The sequence below is a fragment of the Sciurus vulgaris genome, assembly GCF_902686455.1.
Source record: "Sciurus vulgaris genome assembly, chromosome: 3".
Lineage (NCBI taxonomy): Eukaryota > Metazoa > Chordata > Mammalia > Rodentia > Sciuridae > Sciurus > Sciurus vulgaris.
Window position 1 is genome coordinate 87,315,624 of NC_136463.1, and position 17,225 is coordinate 87,332,848.

The 17,225-nt window shown below is 32.6% G+C and overlaps 1 protein-coding gene across 2 annotated transcripts in view; it reads right to left on the minus strand.

Moving 5' to 3' along the window:
* Window positions 1-17,225, minus strand: part of ACTR3 (actin related protein 3) — a 66,109-nt gene that overhangs the window by 16,398 nt on the left and 32,486 nt on the right. For both annotated transcript variants that reach the window (XM_079133612.1, XM_079133611.1), the window contains 6 exons: window positions 15,626-15,681; window positions 11,827-11,951; window positions 7,408-7,518; window positions 4,936-5,031; window positions 3,025-3,132; window positions 303-446 (listed from right to left, as the gene is read on the minus strand). In XM_079133612.1, coding sequence (XP_078989738.1) covers window positions 303-446; window positions 3,025-3,132; window positions 4,936-5,031; window positions 7,408-7,518; window positions 11,827-11,951; window positions 15,626-15,681 — 640 coding nt within the window. The remainder of the gene's footprint in view (window positions 1-302; window positions 447-3,024; window positions 3,133-4,935; window positions 5,032-7,407; window positions 7,519-11,826; window positions 11,952-15,625; window positions 15,682-17,225) is intronic.

Here is a 17,225-nt window from a genome sequence, read left to right on the forward strand (position 1 = left end):
AGTGAAATAATTATTCACTTTTAATAAAAGGAATAATCACAAAACTGTATGCTTAAGTCATTGGTTAAACATCTTACGTTAGTCCTCTCAAATGTGAAATAGGGAAATAATATGCAAAGAGTTGATAATCCTTAAAAATGTTCCTTGCATGAAATACAGGGAAAACAAATATAATTAAGAGTACTCATAACTGATTACAAAAAATTTGTTAAAGTACTGTTCCTCACTGAGAATTTCTTTCATGCTGTCATACACGTGATTTTAATTTTTAACCATATTATACTTCTGTTACTACAGGTTACCTTTACTGCCTTTGCAGTTTCCAGGGATTGCTCTGGAGGGATGCCTACTTCTCGGTCTCTCAGCAGCTGCTGAATAAAATATGTTATATCTCGTCCTGCGATTGGAATGTGTTTAATACAGCTGCCAATCACATACCCTTCAGCCTAGATGGGGGTGGAAAGATACCAAGTTTACTTTCAATGTCTTGAGAATTATTATAATCTAAAAAACAAACCATTAAAGACCAATTTCTCAAGTTAGTATATTTGCATTCTCAAGAAATGCTTTACCACAGAATTCTTCATCTAAGTATTCCTCAACTGCATTCATCCCACTATATCATAGAATTTATAATACTACACAGAAATTATGTGTACAAATGGGCAGAAACTTAGATTTATTCAATTGACAGTAGTTTATAATCATGATTTGAAATGAGTCAACATGGTTTAAACAGCAAACTGTATCAGAACATTTAATATATATAATAAATTCAGCAAACAATATTACATTATATCACAAAAATATTGATCATTAACTCAAGTAGACATTGTTTTCCTAATGAAGCATTCCATTCACAAGTCTGAGGTAGTCCACACAGTACTAAATTAGCTAAACTCCATAGAACAAATGCACAAATATACTGATATCATTCACAAATATAACGAAATGTTAACAAAAATTAAATTTCAGGAACAAAGAACATAAGGGACCTCTTTATCTGGTCATGATAGAATATTAGGGATCAGATTTATCCTTTCAATTTAAAAGAGAAAACTGAATAAAGTCTATTAAATACAGGTTTTCAGACATTAGACAACAAGCAGAATAGGGTAGTGACTCCTAAGAAAAGGGAAACAAGGTGAATGCTCTGCTAATGTCTGGGAGAGGAAGACCCACACAGAGCTTGATAATGTTAGGGATATGAAATTTAGAATTCAGGGAGGTCAAGGTGGCTAACGTTTGTCAGTCATGTTACCATACTTAAGGGAGTATCCCGTTTTAGATGGCTACTTAATCAGCATATTCACGTGAGAAAATCATCAAGGCCAAAGGAAAGGAGCAGAGAGAAGGACCTCCAGAACTCACAAATTACCAGAATAGTTCATGTTCCCACTAGCCAGAGTTTAAAGACATTCTCAAGCACAGGACATTAGTCTTCAGAAAGGTACTGCCTCAAAAACAGGGACAAATCAACCATATACAAAAAGCCTAATCTGGACTTACTTAAATGACATTTAAAAGGAACACCTGAAAGGACCAAACAGATTCCTAATAACTGAAAAAACACAGAAATATTCAAAGGATTCCAAAAATACTAGACCCAACCATGTAAACATGCAGTACATAATAAACAAATTATTAATATTCAAGGGAAGTGGGAAAATGAACACCTGCCCAAGAGAAAAACAAAATGATAAAAATGATATAACTGGTAGACAAAGCTGTTAAAAAGCTACTATATAACCCATATAATTAAGAAGGTCAATGGAAAGATTAACATGAAGAAGAAAGAAATGAAGGATATAAAAATACCCAAATAGAACATCTAAGGAAAAAAGCAACAGGTCTGAAATAAAAAATACATTACATGAGATTACATCAGATTACAATGAAGATAAAAGAATAGTGAATTTGAAGACATGGCAATAAAAACTATGTAATAAAAATGATTCAAAATAATCAAGGGGAAAAAAACAGGAAAAATGAACAGAGCATCAGTTAACTATGAGACACTGTCAATCAGCCTTCTATGCATATAATGTAACTGGAGTTCTTAAAGATAAGAGCTGGGCATGAGGGTACATGACTAAATCCCCAGCTATTTAGAAGGCTAAAGCAACAAGATCACAAGATCAAGCAAGGCCAGACTGGGTACTTATTGAGACCCATCTCAAAACAAAAACTAAAAGGGCTGGGAATATTGCTCAAAAGTACAGTACTTGCCCAGCATGGATTCAATGCCAGTATGCAAAAGAAGAGACAGAAAAATATGTGAAGAAATAATGAACACTTTCCAAATGTGAGCTGAGCGGAGTTTAAGATCAGTCTGGGAAGAAACAGTGAGACTCTGTCTCAAAAATGGAAAGAAAAAAGAAAAAAAGAAATGTTACAGGACATAGTTTAGGAAGAAGGAACAGTAGTAGATGGAAATCTGGGCTTTCACAAAGATATAAAGAATACTAGAAATGAGTAAATTAAAATGAGAAAATAAAAAAAAATTATCTTTTTTTCCTAAAATCTCTTTTAATGGTAATTGACTAGTTACTATGGGCTTAATTCTACCTTCCAACCACTTCAAATTCACGTTTAAATCCTAACCCCCAGTATTTCAGAACATGACTATATTTAAGGTCTTTAAAGAAGTCATTAAGTTAAAATGAAGTAATTAGGGTCATTTCCCCTAATAATATGAATCGGGTCCTTATAAGAAGAGATTAAGACATAGATACATGCAAGGGAAAAAGCATATGAAGATCAAAAAAAAAAAAAAAAAAAAAAAAAAAAAAGATGGCTATTTATGAGCATGAAGAGAGGCTAACTCTACCAAACACCTTGATCCTTGACCCTTGATACTGGCTTGATACTGGGGCTAACGTTTTGCAATCTATTTACGAAATTATACAAAGTACAACAAATTTAAGGTATGATATTTAAAGTTTTCTAAAAGTGATATTTATTCATAATTTAGCTTTAATGTGTTATTGCATGCTCTGTTCAGTAATTTCTAGCTATACTTACCACAGGAATAACATGAGTAACACCATCTCCACTGTCTATTACCGTACCAGTCAATGTCCGTTCTCCTACTTGTCTTGAGGTCCAGGATGCAGCTAAGGCAAGAACAGCCTTAAAAAAAAGAATTAAGACAGGTAAAAAATAAAAACAAAAACAAGAGTTATTAGGAAAAAGTAGTTAAATGGAGAACTTTATTCAACTTTATTAAATGTAGAATCTGTATAAAGAAAATACACAAATTTTACATTACACAATAAAATTACTTTCTTCATTTCACTGAGAAATGTACGGGTTTGGTTATGCTTTTAGGAGCATATTTATAAATTTTACAAATTTTAGTGAGTCATTTTTCTCCTAAAGTGAAAACGTAAGGAGCAGTAATGTGAACTACTATAGTTACTGAAGTGTTAGAACCTAAAATGCATTTACATGGGCTAGCCCCTTACAAACCACAAAGATACAAAGGATGTAATCATCCAACCACCAGAATTAGTCAGTATACAAATGGCTGTAAATAAGAACTGCTCTTAAAAACACCAGTTTCAATTTTGTTTAAATGCAGCATACATTTAGAACTCTGTAACATAGTTTTAAAAAAACAGTGCAATATTTACTAGTAAACAAACAACTATATTGTACCTCCCCCCCCCAAAAAAAAAGTGTGGGGGGGGGGAATGGAAATCAAAGATGACAAGATGCCATTTTTCTATTAAAACAAATCTTTGGCATAGCCAATACAAAACAATTCTTTTTTTAAAAAAAGTTCAAAAGTAAGAAATTATTCAAAGAATTAAAAAGGGTCTTCAACTCAAGATGGAATGCCTTACAATAAAATTCCTGATAAAGTATATATAACTCCTTAAATACTTTTAGCAATAGAGCATAAAAGGCAGCTCATTAACTTTATGGGTTGCATTAAAATTAAAAAGTTCTTTGCTATCCAAGCCAAAATAATTATACCAATAATTATCATTTATTGGTGCTATCTACCCTGGAGTAACAAAAACTCAGGTCTGATCTCAGGAAAAAGCAAAGTCAGACAGACCTCAGCTCACATCAACCATTTAACTCTGAATAAGCTACCTTTAAGTTTTAGGATTTTTGCCTCTACGAAAAATGGAAATACAAATAAATATAATTATTAAGGACCATGAATTAATATAAAGCACTTGTGATATGTCAGGTATTACATATGCTACAAAATTAATAAACAAGAGGAATGTTCTAATCCTGATGGGTGAGAGAAGGTATTTCATAAAGATATATAAACAAATTGTGATAAAATATTACAGGTGTTTAGAATAGACAAGATACAGAGGGGCACATTGAGTGAGTCATACCTAAAGGTAAGCCAATTTTAAAAAGACTATGATGGCCAGGCATGGTGATGCACGCCTGTCCCAGCAACCTGAGGGCCTGAGGCAAGAGGATCATGAATTTAAGGACAGCCTCAGCAACTTATAAGGCTCTTCTCAAAATAAAATTTAAAAACGGCTAGGGATGTACCTCAGAGGTAAAGTAGCCCTGTGTTCAATCCCTTGTAGTGCTTCCCCCCGCCAAAAAAAAATCCCAAAACCAAAAAGACCATGATAAACACATTACAAGGATAAGCAAACTGTAAAGTTTTAGGCATGGAGTATACATTTGACAAACATTAGTTTCCTTATTTTTATTCTATAAAAGTTCTTGAACTATCCAAAGACCATTAACTAACTTACTTTAATAATTCTCCTTTTCTGACTAAACAGCTCCACTTCCTATAATATTGTTTATAAATTAAATTCAGGAGAATTCTATGGTATGCTTCTAAGGTTATTTTTAAGCTTTCATTAAAAAAGGAAAAATTATGTTTTAGGAGCAGAGTAAACCAGATTAAAATTTAAAAGTCAAACTTAAAAAGATAGAATTTATTACCTGCACAGCAATGTACAAGCCTGGTACATTGAAGGACTCAAACATTATTTCAGCAGTATATTCCCTGTTTTCTGGAGTATTCAGTGGAGGTTCAGTCTATATTGAATTGGAAAACATTTTAAAGATATTAGGTGATTCTAATAACTTGATAGATATTTTTAAAATGATAAATAGTTTATTTCAAGCATTGTATTTAAAAGACAGTAAGCTTATGGGTACAAGACACAAAAACCCAAGGAAAACTAGAGAAAATTCAAACAAAATGTATGAAAATAATATGGCTAATCATACTTAAAAAAAACAAACACTGTATCACCCCACTCAAATGAATTTTAAAAATATTGAGAAAGAAGGTGGAAGGAGAAAGAGAATGAGGGGGGAAAGAGAAGAGGAAAGGTAAAGATAGTCTAATCAATCATCTTAACATGGTAATGACTGACCTCTAGGCAAACAAATACCAGGTACTTGTTAGCAGGGTGAATCCCCATCTAAGTAATGTTTTAAACAGAACACTTCTCCTGCTTTGCCTAAAAGTGTAGCAAATAAGCTAAGATTCCACAACTTAATAGCAGAACTTCCTGGGAAATGCTGTTATATAACCACTAGGTGTATCAAACAGAGATGGTTTACACAGCTCTCCTTTAAATTATGTAGACAGAATACATCACTCAGAAACCTCACAGATTGAGTGTAGATCAGAGGCAAGGATGAACTTGGGGAACAGCACTGGCAATCATGATCCTTGTGTTTACCTCATGGACCTCAGTTTGACACTTATACTTATGAGAATGATTTGACAATTCAAACCTTTGCAGTATCTCAAATATTTTAATGTGAAAAGCAAAACTTTCCAATTTAAGAAATAAGATGAATTCTCGATAAGGAGTGATTCCTTAAATTCAGAGTACAAATCACAAAAAATAATAGTGACAAACCTTGAATTAATTACAAATTAAATCTTTTTCTGTTCTGGAAGTTCACTATAAAGTAAAAAAGAAGTAGACTTTTTCCCATATGTAAAACCTTTAACAGGTAAACTCCTTGCTGTATTTAAACTCACATAGAAAAACTATGCAACTACATTCTAAAGTTTAAAGATAATTTTGTGATGAATACACACAAAATTAAGCAAACTAAAAAACGGAAAGTAGTTAAAATAATAAACTCCCCAAAAAAGAAAATTTCTATATAAAACAAAATATAATCAGAGAACATTACAAAGGAAAATAACCAAATAGCTAATAAACACATGAAAAAGTGTTCAACATCATTAGTCATCAGAAAAATGCAAATTAAAACCAAAATGAGAAGTATTATACACCCACAAGAATGGCTAAAATTAAAAAGACTGACACACCAAATGTTGGATAGAATGCAGAAGCAATCAGATCACCAACACATTGTTGGTGGGTGTGTTAAAAGGTACAACTCCTTAGAAAAAGTTCTAAGAGTATCCTATAAAACATGCACCTGACCTATGATACAGTTATTCCATATGTACATATTTACACAAGAAGTAAAAATACATGTTCACAAAAAGACTTGTAAAAGAATGTTCACAATAGCCAAATTGTAATAGTCAAAATCAAGAAACATGTTGAATGAAGGAAGTTTTATCAAAGACCATATCCTCTTTGATTCCATTTATGTGAAACTCAAATAAAGGCAAGATTAATCACAAACTGGAAGAGGGGAAAAAAAAGTTTGCCTCCAAGGTATAGGGGGTAAAAATTAAGAAAGGGCATGAGAAAACTTTCCAGGTTGTTAAGTCATGTTAGGTATCTTAATAAGGACCAAAGATAAATGCAGCTATCAAAACCAAAAGCGGAACAAACCATATCATACATCTACTTGTACTAGGAAGTTAGTATTTATTATAAAAAAATAAGAACAAGCACAAGACATAGATGAAATATGTTGTTTAAATTAATGAAATAACTATCAGGGAAAATTTTTAAAAATTAAATACATTTGCCTCTGAGAAATACATAAAGAGTTGAAAGATGTGTGAGAGAAAAGTGTTATTTCTTTGTTTTAGGTCTTATAAAGGCATTTGATGTTTTTAAGCTATGAACTTGATAAAATGAAAAAGGTTTAAAAATTATGAACAAACAAGGAAATGATAATCAGTCTATTTTTAAAATAGGAAAGTACCACAGGTTCATTAAAAAAAAAAAAGGAAAATACCTCAAGTTTCCAACATTTTTCTGAACATTACATACTGACCCATCATACAGATTATGTATTAATTATCAAAAGTTCTTCTTAAATGCCTATACTTTGGTTTTGGACATACTACTGCTCTACTGGAGCCTGTAACCAGATGGTCTTAAACATGACAGTTTAATAACAAAGGTTTTTAGACATGACAATTTAAAACAATAAAGTACATCCTGGTGACACAGGTATGACATAAATATTCCCAATGTTTCTTCAAAACTTTCACTAGTAAAATCAATAATTTGTACTTACCAAAAGAAAATAATGGTCTTCAGGTTCTGCCCTTAAATATTTAAAGATCACTTGCTCCATAAACCTTTCCATCAAGTCCCAATCTTCAACTATACCATGGCGAATTGGCCACTATTAAGACATGAAAACAAAAACAAAAAAAAAAAACCACAAATTATATTAAAAATTAATGAGACTATTAAAAATACTCTGGGGAATATTAGATTGTTAATGGGTATTAGTATATAGTTCCTTAGGTATGCTAATGATGCTGGATACAGATCATCCTTAGGAGGTAGATACTTAAGTATTTAGAGATAAATAAAATTTCTTCCATAATGTATATTCAGATGGTTCAATAAAAAAGTATATCAAATGTTAAAAAACGTTAAACCTAGACAAAGGTTGTTGTACTAGACTTTTCAGATTTTTTAATATTTTGTAATGGGAAAATTTAGTCCATTTAAAAATTAAGGCTATAAAAATCAGTTTATCATAATTTCTTCACTCCTGTTTAAGAGAAAATTCTTTAACAGGGTCTAACAACAATTACAACACTTTTTCCTGGTCTCCAACCTTCTCACTTCTTTCTACCTCTTCCTCCACATTCTACACACTTCAGGCTTGAATTAGTCTTGGCTTTAGTCTCCCTCAAACTTGAAAGCCTTCTTGTATTCTAGCCTCTCCACCTCAAAACAACTTTGCCTGCATAACTCACCTAGCAAATTTCTATTTCACTTTTTAAGCTCTAGTTTAACAGTGTACTTCTCAAGGGCTTTCCTGAATGCCCAAAATAGGTTATCTACTACTGTGATACACGCCTAGAACATCCTAGGCTTCATTTTCCTCACCTCCTCCATAAACTTTCAATAATTTCTTCAAAATCTCCCTTTCTACCACACTTCAAGTCATAGGAACAATTTTTCTTATTTATTAAAGTATTATCAGCACTAAGCAAAGTTGCAAAGATTTTTATACCTGGTAGTGATTCATTAATGAATAATGAGATAAAGGAAGAAAAGAAGTACGAAGAAGGAAAACTGCAAATTAGGCAAGAGCAATGTCAAAAAATAAGATGATAATGTTCAAAATAATGTTTACCTTTTGGAAGGGCTGAGGTGGTAATTGTGGGAATAGGCACAAGAAAAATTTCTGGATTGTTAGATTTGCTCTAGATCATGAACAGTTATGATTACAATCAGAAAATTCTTAAAACAATTATAAAAATACAACATACTTACATAATTTATGACTCAATGGAAGAGGGAAGGAAAAAAATAGGAAAGGAAGATAAAAAGAAGGGGGGGTAAAGAGCAGTACTTCTAGGGGACATAAGCTTCAAAATGGAGAAATGGTAGACTAAAATAAAAACAGGAGGGAAATATCTGTAGATGTGGCAAATGTTGAGATGAGAAGAAGTCAATCCCATTCAAGGCCCTGAAACCCAGTGACTATAGCAAAGTAAACACTGCCCAAGTAAACAGGTTAAGTTTCTCCCCTTTTTGGGTGCCCATGAGAGCAGAGTTAAATCATCAGGAAAGGAAGTCACAGAGAAGAAGAAATTTCCATTGTTAACTGGAAATGAAAGACAAAATAAATCAAAACATTCAATTGAAAGTCTCTAATAGAGGACTGGGGTTGTGGCTCGGTGGTAGAGTGCTTGCCTAGCATGGGTGAGGCACTGGGTTTGATTCTCAGCACCACATACAAATAAATGAATAAAATATATCTCTAAAAAATATGAAAAGAAAGTCTAATAGAGCAGAACATGCTGAAGACAGAATCTCAGAGGTGGAAGACAAAGTGGCAAGCCTTGAACATTCAGACAGAATTAAAAAAAACAAAGTAAGTAACCATTATCAGAATACACAAGAACTCCGGGACAACATTAAGAGACCAAATTTAAATATCACTGGAACTGAGAAGGATTGTGAGTAGCAAGTTAATCAAATGGATAACCTCTTCAGGGAAATAACAAAATTTTCTAAACCTTGAGACTAAGATGGAAATCCACACACAGGATGGATCCAGAAGCCCAAATAAACAACATCAAAAAAGAACTTCTCCATGACATAATATAATTAAAATACCTAATACAAAATAAGCAAGGATAGAATTTTAAAAGCCTCAAGAGAAAAACACAGGTCACATTTAGAGGCAAGTCAAGCAAAACCACTTTTGTTTTCTTGGCACAAACTCAGGAGGGCTTAGAATAATAAGTGTTTCAAGTCCTGATAGAAAATAACTGCCATTTGTTATATCTAGCAAAGCTATCCTTCAAAATCATAGGAGAAACAAAAATTTTCTAAGAAAATTAACTAACATCTCTCTATAACATGTAAGTGGGCTCAATTCTCCAATTAAAAGCCATAGGTTGGCATAATGGATTATAAAACAAGGCCCAACTACATTTTATTTGCAAGAGACTCTTCTGCTGAGAAAGAAATCAGGAAAATAATTGCATTCACGACAGAAACAAATAATAAAATACCTAGGAGTAAATCTAATCAAGGAGGTGAAAGAACTCTATAATGAAAAAAACTACAGAACTTTAAAGAAAGAAATTGAGGGCTGGGACTGTAGCTCAGTGGCAGAGCATTTGCCTAGCACATGTGAGGCACTGGGTTCGATCTTCAGCACCACAAAAAAACTAAACAAATAAAATAAAGGCATGCGGTCCCACCTAGAACTACAAAAAAATTTAAAAAGAAAAACATTGAAGAAGACCTCAGTAGATGGAAAGACCCCCCAAGTTCATAGACAGGCATAACCAATATTGTTAAAATGGCCACACTTCCAAAAGCAATATACAGATTCAATGTAATCCCCATCATAATACCAATTTCTTCACAGACCTAAACAGTACTAAAATTCAACTGGAACAATAAAAGAACCAGAATAATCAAAGCAATTTTAAGCAATGCTGAAGGTTTTACGCAATGCTGAAGGTATCACAATATCTGACTTCAAATTATACTACAGAGCTACAGTAAAAAAAAAAACTGCATGGTACTAACATAAAAACAGACATGCAGACCAATACTACAGAATAGATGACAAAGAGACAACCCAGTCATCTGATCCTTGACAAAGGTGCCAAAAACATACACTGGAGAAAAGATAGCCTTTTTAACAAATGGTGCTGGGAAAACTGGTTATTCATATGTAGAAGAATATGCTCAACCCCACTGCTCCCCCTTCACAAAAATCAGTGCAAAAATGGATCCAAGACGTAGGAATCAATCCAGAAACTATTCAACTTCTAGAAGAAAACATAGGGTCAACACCCCAGCATACAGGTACAGGCAACAACTTTCTTAAAAGGATCCCTAAACCTCAGGAAATAAATGGGATGGCATCAAATTAAAAAGCTTCTCCACAGCAAAGGAAACCACTAAGAATATGAAAAGAGAACCTCCATCTTTGTCAGTTACTCTTTGGACAGAGGATTAATATTTAGAATATAAAAAGAACTCAAAGAAACTTAACACCAAAAAACTAAATAACCCAATTAATAAATGGGAAAATAAATTAAGAAGATACTTCTAAAAACAATACAAATGTCCACCAAAATATGAAAATTTTAAGAAAACAATACCAAATATATGAAAACATGTTCAATTCATCTCACACCAATCAGAATGGCAGTCATTAAGTATACAAACAATAATAAATGCTGGAGAGATGTGAAGAAAATGGAATACTTTTGCACTATTGGTGGAATTGCAAATTAGCAAAATCACTATAGAAATTAACATGAAGGTTCCTCATAGAACTACCATATGACCCAGCGATACCACTCTCAGTATTTAAAAATAAAAACCAAAAGAATTAAAGTCATCATACTATAGTATTGCTTGCATATCCTTGATTATAGCAACACAATTCATAATAGCCAAACAATAAAACCAGCCTAGGTGTCCATCAATGAATGAATGAAAATGTGGTATATAAACACAATGGAGTTTTATTCAGTCATAAAGAAAAATGAAATTATGTCATTTTAAGGAAAATGGATGGAACTTGAGACCATTACATTCAGCAAAATAAACCAAACTCAAAAGATAAAACATCGTATGTTTTCTCTCATATGTAGAAGTTAAAGAAGAAAAAGGAAAAAAGGTGGAAAGGGACAGAGATCTCATGAAAATCAAAGGGTCATCAGTACAGGAAAAGAAACCAGTGGGTGGAGGAAGAGAAGGGGGAAGTGCTGGGGAGTGATATTAGTCAAATTATATTGTTATATAATGTGCATGTATGAATATGTAACAATGGATTCCATCATATGTACAACTATAATGCACCAATAAAAAAATGTGAAAAAAACAAATTTTTATAGGTAAGAAGATGAGATATTAGGTCTATAATACCTAATAAAAGTTAAATTCTAGAGGATAAATTTTTAAAAAAATGTTATTTATATAAATCACAGAAACATACCTTTGTTGCATATGTAGGTTTTTCTATTGCTTCATCACCAATGAAGAAGTCTAGGTCATCAACACCTTTCATGACCCTCCTTTGAGCTTGATCACCTACTTTTGCTGATTCCTTAATAGCAATACCTTTAAAATAAGTTATTTAAACATGTCAAGAAATTCATTTCCTTCAAATAATATAAGCTTTTACATTATACTTCTTTCATTATAAAGCGTTACAAAACAAAACATGACCTAGCATATATAAATTATCCAACTAATGCACAGAGGTCATGAGAAACATGCAACAAAATTCATTTTCCTCAATGAAATCACAAATTCCACTCAGAGACAAAATAAGTCTCAAATGTAAAAGCCAAAATCTGAAGTAGTAGTGTACTAATATTTGGGTTATAGTTTTAAAAACTATGTAAGATCCACTTTCATTCTTAATAAAATTATAATCCAAGTTCAGAAATTATAAACCAAGAATCAGAAATTAAAAGCAAAAAACACCAACAAATGAGAAGAAGAAAATTGCAGGGAGAAATTTTTTAAAACAAACTTTCTTCATATCCCCCCCCATTTCCTATTATTATCTAGTAATTTAAATATAATATAAATCTTTTAAACTTTGATCACATATACAAAGTACATTTCAGTTAATTTAGGTATAACTCCAAACCCCTTAAATTATTTCTGAAATCTAGCATATAGTTTCAAAAGTAAAAGCTGTTATGTGATTTTTAATTAAGTGATAAATTTCCAATCCTTCATGTTAAGCAGTTCTTGATTCAAAATAATTATCTGAATGCCCTTAAGTTGATGTGGCACTCTACTGTTACTTTCATTTAACAAATATATCCCTAAGAAAGTAAGTAAAAAATAACTGAAGGTAAAAAATTTAAATACACAGTCTACTCCCTCTAAATGTTAAAAGATTCTCTCTGGCAATATATTTATAATACACACAGAAATCCAGATGAATCACTATAAATGTCCTAGAACATAAAGACAGACAAAACAACTTTAAACCTTATCTATAGGTTTTCCAGATCAAATATTCATAGAGATAATGGCAATGTCTATGCTCTGATTATGAACACTGCACCTAAAACATTAACAAATGGGTGAGTAGGAAATTCGAAAATCAAAAACCCTCTTATGGTAGGCAAATGAATTTTTAACATGATGCAAGTGCTCATTAAGACAAACAATGAAACCTAAAAATGCTTATTTTGGCAGAGAAATGAAATAAAAAATGGATTCAATGGTGATAAAAAAAGATTCAAAAGTTGAAGATTATCCAGGCCTCCAACAAAGACTTAACCATTTGAAAACAAATGCAAAACCACATTTTGCAAAGATGGCAGCAACACTTCAGTAATCTTCTAAAATAAACTATGACAACAGTTTTATAAAATTACAAATTTAAAAACTGCATAATTAGCATTGTTATGGATTAAAAAAGATATGTTGAAGTCCTAACCAACGCCCCCACCGTATATCCCCATCATACTTGGAATGTGACTGTTTGAAAATAGGTTTTTTCAAGTTAAAATGAAGTTATTAGGACACAAATAAATAATGACAGACAAAACTACTTTAAACCTTATCTATAGGCTTTCCAGATCAAATATTCATAGAGATAATGGCAATGTCTATACACTGATTATGAACACTGAACACAGATACAAATTTGAATGTAGACATTGAAGATGATATAAAGACACAAAGCAAGAAAACAGGCATGTAACTAGTGACACATCAACCAGTTAAGGAGTGAAAAGTATTATCACCAAACATCAGAAGCCAGAAAAGGCAATGAGGGTTTCTCAACCCTAGTCTGTTAGCAAGAGCATGGCCCTACTGACATATGATTTTGTACTTCTGGATTTCTTAATAAGAAGTTTCTGTTGTTTTAAGTCACCCAATTTGGGGAACTTTTGTTACAGTAGCCCGAGGAAACTAACAAAAACAAACAATATTGTCTAACATTAAACTTATGTACTAGCTCCAGAAATGTATACATTAGTCAGCAAGAGAGCCAGTATCGGTCACTAAATTTTTAAAAGAGACCAAAAAAACAATGTATTGATATATAAAATGTGGAGAAAAGTGTAAAGAAAGGCAAATCTATCCTTCAGTACAAACAACAGGTATGAATAAAAGAGAAAACATAAAAGTACCACTAACCGACAACCATTAGATTCACATGAATCAACTATTTCATCAGTGTCACCTAAAATCCCCTCCACACATTTAAAAATTACTAGATATAAATAGTAGTTTAAATTCTCACATAACTGATTCCTAGAAAACGACATCAGAAAAACTCTTAAGTGCAAAAGTCAAATAGGTTTGTTTCTGGAAAATAAAAAATAAATACACACACACACATACACACATATACAAGCTCTATAGAATTTTCCCTTTTTTGGGGGGGTGGGGGGGTGGGGGGGGGTGCTAGGGATTGAACCCAGGGCCTTGTGCTTGAAAGGCAAGCACTCTACTAACTGAGCTACATCCCCAGCCCTTCAGTACAATTTTGACACTGTACTTCTTATATATCAAACATTTAAAAATACCTTACTACTCAATGACAAAACAGTTTAGTATCCAATTAAGACTAATGATCTAGTTTTGTGCAAGCCTAATAATTTTACCTTATTCTCAACTTCATTGACTTTATAGACTTAGGAAGCTTCCAGTACTCTGCATAATCATTTTTCCATTTCCTTATGTATATAAATGAACAATACAGGTTCATTGGATTAGACAAAGGGGAAAGAAGGGAAGGAGGATGGGAGTAAAAAAAACAGAATGAATTGAACAGAACTTTCATATATGAATACACAACCAGTATAACTCCACATCATGTACAATCAAAAGAATGGGAAGTTATTATACTCCAGGTATGAATAATATGTCAAAATACACTCTACTGTCATGTATATCTAAAAAGAACAAATTAAAAAAGAACAATACCAAAAAACATAAAAATTTTATCCTAAAAAACATTTAAACATAAAAGTATTACTATGAAAATTAGTGGCACTCTCAAAATTAAACAGCCTACGAGTTAGCAACATCAAGCAATGATTCAAAAGGTTTATCATCTGATGTGCAAAAGTCTTAATATGGCAGTTAGAGAAGTAAATCAGAACTGCTAGCTCTATAATGTACAAAAATGGGAATTATTTGAAAGTGAAAACTACGAAAGTATGTTCACTGAGGACAAGATACAATCTATGCTAATAAGAGCTCCAACAAATCAAATGTGAATTTTTTTAACTACTGAAAGATAGTTGACAGCAAAAGTGAGGTGAACAAAAGTAGGGAACAACAAAAACACTCCATAGACAATGTACAAGAACAGTATGGTTACAGGATATTAGAAAACAACTGAGGTTGAGATTTCTACAGGTAAGATGCCATCTTTATGCTGAAATATGGGAACTCACTGGAAATGTCAACAAGCACCAGTCTTGCACACAATAATGATATGTGCAAACCAAAGGATTGTCTTTGCATATGCATTATGGAAGAAGGACTATCTAATAACTAAGTATATTCACATACTAGCAACAGTGATTTCCTCAAAGCAGGAAACTATCAACTAGTTCATTTTTTTAATTTAATATTTAGATTTCATAAAGGGACAACTAAACAGAGCTGAAATAGAGTCAGAGATACAGAAATAGACTACATTTATGATCTAGCAAATCATGTTTTTAACAGAATGTCAAAACTGATTACTTCTTTTACTTTGATTATTAGAAAATCTTTAAATCAGTTAATTTATGGATTAAAATACTTACAGGAAGGGATGATAAATTGTGGTTCTGTATTTCCAGCATATCCTAGTTTTGTATACCTGCAAAACAAAAAGATTTATACAATTTCACTAATATATTAATAATTATAAATTTAATTCCATGTAACTGTTATGAAGTAAGATTTCACTGTAATTAATATACAGTTCATTTAATATCTCTGCTTTCAAGATTATAGCAAAATCATAAATTACCGTAGTTTTCTTTGTTGGGGCGAATGGATGGTATTGCTAGGGCTCAGGCCCATGGCTACTAGGAAAGCACTCCACCACTGAGCTATACCCCCAGCCCAAACGCCCATAGCATTTGAAGAAATTCCACTTCAAGAAACTGATTCTGTTGGGAGAAGTAGGGCACACCTACAATTCCAGTGACTCAAGAGGCAGAGGTGAGAGGACCACAAATATGAAACCAGCCTGGGCAACTCAGCAAGACCTTGTCTCAAAAATAAGTAAGTTAAGTAAGTAGGTAAGGAAGTAAAGGAAGTAAAGGAGGAAGGAAGGAAAGGAAGGAAAGGAAGGGAAGGAAGGAAGGAAGGAAGGAAGGAAGGAAGGAAGGAAGGAAGGAAGGAAGGAAGGAAGGAAGGGAGGGAGGGAGGGAGGGAGGGAGGGAGGGAGGGAGGGAGGGAGGGAGGGGAGGGGAGGGGAGGGCAGAGGAGGGGAGGGGAGGGGTATGTAGGTCAGTAGGATAGGACCCCTGTTTTCAATCCCCAGAAACAAAAATATGCATTTTTTAAAAACTGATCCTACAGGGATATCCGGTTCTGTGTGAAATAATATACAAGAAGATCATTTGCTACAATCTTTCTTACAACAGTAAGATTGGAAATGACAATCAAAGAAAAACGAGTTAAATATGCTGTTTATTCCATAGAATATTATGAAGCTATAAAGAGAGATGGAGGAAGCTTTTTATGTATTGATATATAACAATCTTCAAAATGTATTAACTGAATAAAAGCAAGGTACAGAACTATGTGTTAAGTAGGCTCCACTTATATAAAAGTAAAGGGGAAGGGAAAGAATATATTAAATACATGATTATCTAGACACAAAATATTTCTGAAAAAATATGAGATCAATAATTTGAGCTGTTTCCAGAGAAGGGAAGTAGGTGAGTGACAGATGAAATATTTTTATTGCATTTTAAATCACACCATTTGGATGTATAGCTATTTAAGAAATTATGACTTTTTTGATTCATTTTTTTCCACATTTTTATTCGTGCATTATAGTTGCACATAATGAGGGATTTGTTGTGACATATTCATACATACACACAATATAACAATATAATTTGGTCAATATCACTTCCCAGCATTTCCTCCACCTCCCCACCTCCCATTGCTTGGTCCCTTTCCTCTACTAATTTCCCTTTGATTTTTAGGAGATCCATGCCCACCTTTCTTTTCCTTTTTTCTTCTCTAGCTTCCTCATGTGAGAGAAAACATAATGACCATTGACCTTCTGAGTTTGACTTATTTCACTTAATATAATGGTCTCTACTTCCATTCAAAAAATAAATATAAAATTTAAATGTTCTGCCCACAGTAGATTCAGCCTATATTCTTATAATAACAAATTAA